Below are 6,230 nucleotides of genomic sequence, written 5' to 3' on the forward strand. Positions count from 1 at the left end.
GAATCTGGTGGGCAACAGTGGATATCCTATCAAAAGGGGGGTGATGGCAGGTGTCATCACAATTTTCCCATATCTAGGATCTGGTATAAATCTATTTGTACAAGCCACCTTCCTGTGACCTCTCGTTTTAGAAATTAAAACCTTCACCTTCACCTTGCCCTGTCAGTGATTAGTGGTAGGGGGAGGGAGGCATTAGTAATAAAGAATAAATCAAAACAACCAAGGCAGCCAACATCTGCCTGAACTGAAATACACATACAACAGTTCATTTAGTGACTTACAACAGTTCATTTAGTGACCTTCAAAATTACAACACTGAAAAAAATGACATGACCATTTTTTACACTTACAAGAGTTGCAACATCTCCATGGTCACATGGTTAAAATTCAGACATTTGGCAACTGATTCATATTTATGACGGTCATAGTGTCCCAGGGTCAAGTGATCTCCTTTTGCGACCTTCTGACAAGCAAAGTCAATGGGGAAGCCAGATTCATTTAACAACTGTGTCATTAATTTAACAACTGCAGTGATTCACTTAATGACTGTGGTAAGAAAAGTCATAAAATGGGGAAAACTCACTTAACAACTGTCTCACTTTTCAGCAGAAATTTTGGGTCATAAGTGGAGGACTACCTGCAATCACATCTACTATTTGCAGTTTGAGGTGCTAAACCAAGATAGCAGTGCATACTTGAATGTACAATAAAGATTATAGTGGAAACCAGTGATGGATTGCTACTGGTTTGCCCCAGATTAGGCGAACTGGTAGTGGCGGTGGCGGGAGGCTTTGCCCACCCACCCAGACATCTCTGTGCATGTGCAGAAGCGTAGCACATCCACAAGCAAACCAGTAGCAATGGGATTTGAAACCCACTACTGGTAGAAACAGTGAAAAGACTTGAAAAAAGCTTTTGGAACCAATCTATTTATTTTATCCTAGGGAAATTGCTTTCCATGTCCCAAAGAAGGCTGCCCAGTAATGGGTCACTATGCTAATCAATCCCATGATAAAATGAAGAAAAGAAATCAAAACTACTATCTAAACACAGGATTTAAGGAACCCTTCACCAGTGAGTACATAAAGTATGTGCGGAATAATCATGTAACCAGTGAATCTGCAAAGAAACCTACTAATTTAGGATTGATTATGGCTGCCAGTACCAGGGTCATGTTTCTGAAATGTAAAGCTGTATCAGGAGTTATAACTTTCCATTTGTTATGTGTAGCATGAAATGGAATTATCATGCATGTTCATGCTGACAAGAGTGCAAGAAATTGTCTTGTGTTCTTACCTGGATGCCTTCACGGAGATCTCACTTCTGTGTTTGAGGTTGTAAGGAATATCTGACTAAGTTCACAGCCAATCTCTTCTGACAAATCTGGAAATTTTAACTACAGTAAATGATTAACTATCAAACTAGACCAATTACTTATCATGGCTGGTCATATATGCAACCATAGCATGCATATATTGTAGGAGGCAGTTCTAGTCTCTAAATTTGGAAAGACTGACTGCCAAGATTTATCTTCCAAGAAAAAAATAATACTATTAGAATTTCAAGAGTAAGCAATTAATCTTTTTATATACAGGATGAGTAAAACATGTTTAAGGAGAGTCCCACAAGTGCACCTGGACTTTATTTTTTTCTTTGAAGATGTTTTGCTTCTTACCCAAAGCACTTGTGGGATAACCATGACCTGGATGACTGAGAATCTCCATAGACATGTTTAAGGAGAGGTATGCACACACGCACAGACACGCACGCACGCACACACACACACACACAAAGACACATACCAAAATAGTATATTTTTCTGTATGAGCTACTTAATAGCTTGTCTATATGAAATTCTTATTTCATATAGACAAATTCTTCAAAAAAAAAGAAATGCCTTCTCATTGGAATGTTCTGCTTGGTGTCCTTTGTTGAAACCTCCCCTGATGCCACATTGCATCCTTTTCAGTACTTCACTATTTCCCAAGGTAGTTCAAATTTGAATTCAGAGGAGAAAAGTGTTTAGGTTTTACATTTGTATGGTGCTAAATATCTCATTTTTATTTCATTATGCAAAAATCCACTTTTGAATGAAGGTGTGATGTTTAGGTTTTTTTCTAAAAAAATAAAATAAACACATGTTTGAATACTACATATTTACATTCTTGTTTTCATATCCCAGCCCTTCAAACTCTTATAATTGAGGATGAGGGATGATTTTAAATTGAGTTTGTGGCTAAAATTACCATCAATTAAGACAACATAGGTAATATCTTTTATTAAAACTATATTCCCTTTAGGATAATCTGCCAGATGGGATGGGCTGAAGAAATTAAACTCCTGTAAATATTATTTATTAAAATGTCTTAAGATTCTTTAACATTATAAACTTTTTAAACAATCATTTTTCCTTATTTTATTATTTTTTCTTATTTTAATCTCAATAACAAAGATAACCTTTGCCTAATTATATTTCATACCTAGCTATTTTGTATTTATCTAACTGCTGCATTTATAACACATGTGTCATATTACCTAGGTTGGCGATATAATATATCTGTCAAACTAAATGGAATGAAATATGTGAAAGGAGAAATAAATATAGTTTTCCACAGTAAAAATGGAGATATGAAGGAATATCAGATTATGAGGTATATTTCATGCTTTCTTCTTGCAGATTTTCAGTTTTGCTAAATTTAGGATAATTATATCAATAATTCAATTAAGAGTTTTTCATATTTATCATGTATAGAGTACTTCCAAAGACTTCACACACCCTAGCTCCTAATTTAAGGATTAGGTGTTTTATGAAATAACAAATTAAAAAGGTAATAACATATCGTACTCTATAAGTGATATAAAAAAAGTTAAAAAGTGGGAAGTGAAGAAGTTAGGAATGTTGTCCTTTTTTCAACAATAAAATGATTTAGTTTGTAAATTCTGTTTTAATACCTGATGAAATGGGCTATAGAATCAGCTTTCAGGGTGGAGACAATGGGAATGGAATAGCTTTTATGGTGACCTATGATGTCTTATAAGTAAATATGGTACGAAACAAATTGTTTAAGCTATTATAGCTTTAATAGATTATTTTATAACATGTGTTGTGTGTTGTCAGGGAATTGTGCAGCAACTGTCCACATGAAGTCAGAGACACTTCATTTTACACTTCATTGTAATTTTATATAAATAAATATTTTTACATTTATATTTATAGCAGACAAAATAGTCAGGAACACAGGAACATCATGAGGTAAATCAAACAGCATACAGAGGACACACAGAAGAAAAAGGCAGGGAGAAAAATTAAAATTCCCCTTTACACCCACAGCAACCAATCATAGTGTAGATTGCCTCAGGCATGAGCCAGCACTCTCCAATCAATCAACTACAACTGTGTATTCTGGCCCATTGTACCCTTTACTGTTCCAGCTACTAAATTAAATATCCTAACCTTCATCCAATCTGAATTATCTGATTGAGATAAATTGTGAATGAGAAATATTAATATCACCGAATAATTAATTGTGAAGTTGTAAAAAAAAAAACTTGTCCTGATGCTCTGTAATTCCTTCAATCTTATTTTTACAGGGGTAGCCTTAACCAAGAACAAATCTATTCAAAGCTCACAGATGTAGAAATTAATCCAGAAAATGCTTCAAGAATTGAGTTTGTTTGGCACAAGCAATTCTTTACTGTCTTTTGGGCTCAACTAGGAGCAGAAAAAGTAAATCTTACCCGTGGGCAGGATGGGCGCAAGTAAGTATAGCCATTCTGATACTTAATTTTCATGATTTGTATCAAGCTTTATTTGATAGTCCAGGAAAAAATTCTTTCTATCTGAGCAAGGATGGGACTTGAGCAAGGATGGGATTTGAACATACTGAAATCCACTGATTATGGTTGGAAGGAGCTGTTGATCTGCTGTTCCAAACTGCTAGAGTGAATACATAAGCATGAACTACATGCCCTCTTGCTACATATGCAGTTAGACTTCTTTTTACTTTATTTTTTTGTTAGATGGTTTTGTTCAAGGTGGGTTATTGTAATTATACAAATATTGATCAATAGATAAATAAGCAGTAAAAATTAGAAACAACATCTCTGAAACAATGCAAAATAAGAACGACCTGTTTGTTATAGAGCCGTGATGGCAAACCTATTGCACGTGTGCCAGAAATGGCACCCAGTGCCCTCTCTGTGGGCACATGAGCCATCGCCCCAGTTCAGTTCTGCCGTGCATGCGCACGTGCCTCCCGCTGGCCAGCTGGTCTTCAGGTCTCTGTTGCGCATGCACGGGGGTGGGGCATATGCAGAGGGCCATGTGCGCATGAGCAGGGGAGTGGGGCATGTGTGGGGGACATGCAGGGGGACACGTGCATGGGGCTGCATGCACATTGCATTTTGCGGGGTGGGCCCGCTTTGGGCACTCGGTCCGGAAAAGGTTAGCCATCACTGTTGTAGAGATTTCCAGTTCAGAATACACTTTCAATAATTTCTCCCTTGTCACCTCCCAAAACATTTCTAGAATTATAAATAGGGAAGAAGGCTCAGAAAGTCCAGCCTGAAAGGTTCAGAGAAGAAAGTTTTCTTCTGATAAAGTATTCTAGACCTTCTATCATAGGAATACCCTGAATATTTTGTAATGTTCACTCTTGCATTATAAACCTTCTTTTGTCCAAAAATCTAAATCTTTAACCTCTGTATATAGTCAAAACATGGATTAAGGGATGGAAGAGAGAAGTTAACTAACAAATGTGGGATTTATATAAGGATTATTTTCCCTTTCCCTTCTTCCAGGACTTCCCTTTGTGGCCATGGAACAGTAAAATATGAAGTTCCTCAAATGCTTACACCTTGTGGAAAACTAAAGGAGACATAATCATAAATTGTAAGAGTAATGAGGAACAGCTTCTTCACGTGGCCTCTGAAAGAGCTTGATTGTTTGAAGTATGACCTATTGAAACAAATCTTCTGTCATTTCTTTTCATCGTCTCAGCTCGGAACACAATCATCATAATTGTTTTAGGTATAATAAAACAATAGGTATCAATTTCTGTTTCAAAAGAAATAAAATAGGCATAAAGCCTGTGGTGTGTGTGTGTGTGTGTGTGTGTGTGTGTGTGTGTGTGTGTAGAGAGAGAGAGCAAACTATGAAGAGAAAAAAATAATGAATGCTGTTTAGGATACGGAGTATCTTTACTTGACAAGATACTTCTCTGTAAATTTGCTTTTTAATTTTATGCATAGATTCCAAGATTTGATGTGCTCTGATGAGTTTATGTTTATAAAGTGTAATTTGAATAGCGAGAATTTGCATCTTTCTCTTCCTTTTCAGAGGTTTTGTTTAGATTGTTGGAGGCAATATGCTGATTCTGTAACCGGTTTAGGCAGGGCTGTAAAGCACTGTGAAGCAGTATATAAGTCTAAGTGCTATTGCTATTTGCCTGCTTGATAGGGCAAAGAATGTATTTAGATGAATTCCAAAATGTTTATCAGTTGTCTTCACTTATGTGCACATAGCAAAGAATACATTAAAGATTTGGATTCATGGTTCCTTCTACCCATCCCCAGGCTTGTTCCATGCTTTCTTTTAAATTTTTCCCATAGCAGACATTCCTCATATATTAAAAAAATTGAGTCTTTAAGTTTTCCAACATCAGAATCACTTCACTACTACTTGATCCTCTGCGTCGGGGTTTCAAACTCGCTTTGGCACAGCAGTGTCACGTTAAATATTGGGACTTTTCCCGCCTTTGCTAAACTGGCACGGACATGGGCTTGGCCAGCGTGTGACGCATCTGGATTCCGGCACATGGGCCGCGAGTTCGACAGCCCTACTCTATGTGAATTTAAACGGACAATTCAATTAATCCTACGGAGATTAATCCTTTTAAAAGCCACAGGATTCTCGTTTTAAAGTTTATTGTGATTTTTAAATGTCAAGATACTTTGCTTTAAATGCCATGGACTTAAACCTTATTTTCTTGTTCATTTGCATCTTCAAACTAAAGAACCTACAGCCATTGCAATCTTTTGTCTGGACCTCATATTAAGCTTCATTTAGACTTCTGTGTCACTGCATGCAGGGAACATATGTGTCTGTCATTTGGAGACAGTTGTGTAGCTGTTGTGATGATATTTCTGCAAATGTTAACATTCTGGTTAGGCAGCACTCAAACAACAATGTGCCTTGCCTTCCACCTACCTCCCAACAATATATATCAAAT

At 36.6% G+C, this 6,230-nt stretch overlaps 1 protein-coding gene across 2 annotated transcripts in view; it reads left to right on the forward strand.

Annotated features, from left to right (window-relative positions):
* Nucleotides 1-5,567, forward strand: part of LOC117678732 (pancreatic lipase-related protein 2-like) — a 33,335-nt gene extending 27,768 nt beyond the window's left edge. For both annotated transcript variants that reach the window (XM_034440215.3, XM_034440216.3), the window contains 4 exons: nucleotides 945-1,074; nucleotides 2,540-2,651; nucleotides 3,592-3,759; nucleotides 4,801-5,567. In XM_034440215.3, coding sequence (XP_034296106.2) covers nucleotides 945-1,074; nucleotides 2,540-2,651; nucleotides 3,592-3,759; nucleotides 4,801-4,882 — 492 coding nt within the window. In that variant the 3' untranslated portion in view covers nucleotides 4,883-5,567. The remainder of the gene's footprint in view (nucleotides 1-944; nucleotides 1,075-2,539; nucleotides 2,652-3,591; nucleotides 3,760-4,800) is intronic.
* Nucleotides 5,568-6,230: the final 663 nt, after the last annotated feature.

The sequence above is a fragment of the Pantherophis guttatus genome, chromosome 6, assembly GCF_059756535.1.
Source record: "Pantherophis guttatus breed Tessera chromosome 6, ASM5975653v1, whole genome shotgun sequence".
Lineage (NCBI taxonomy): Eukaryota > Metazoa > Chordata > Lepidosauria > Squamata > Colubridae > Pantherophis > Pantherophis guttatus.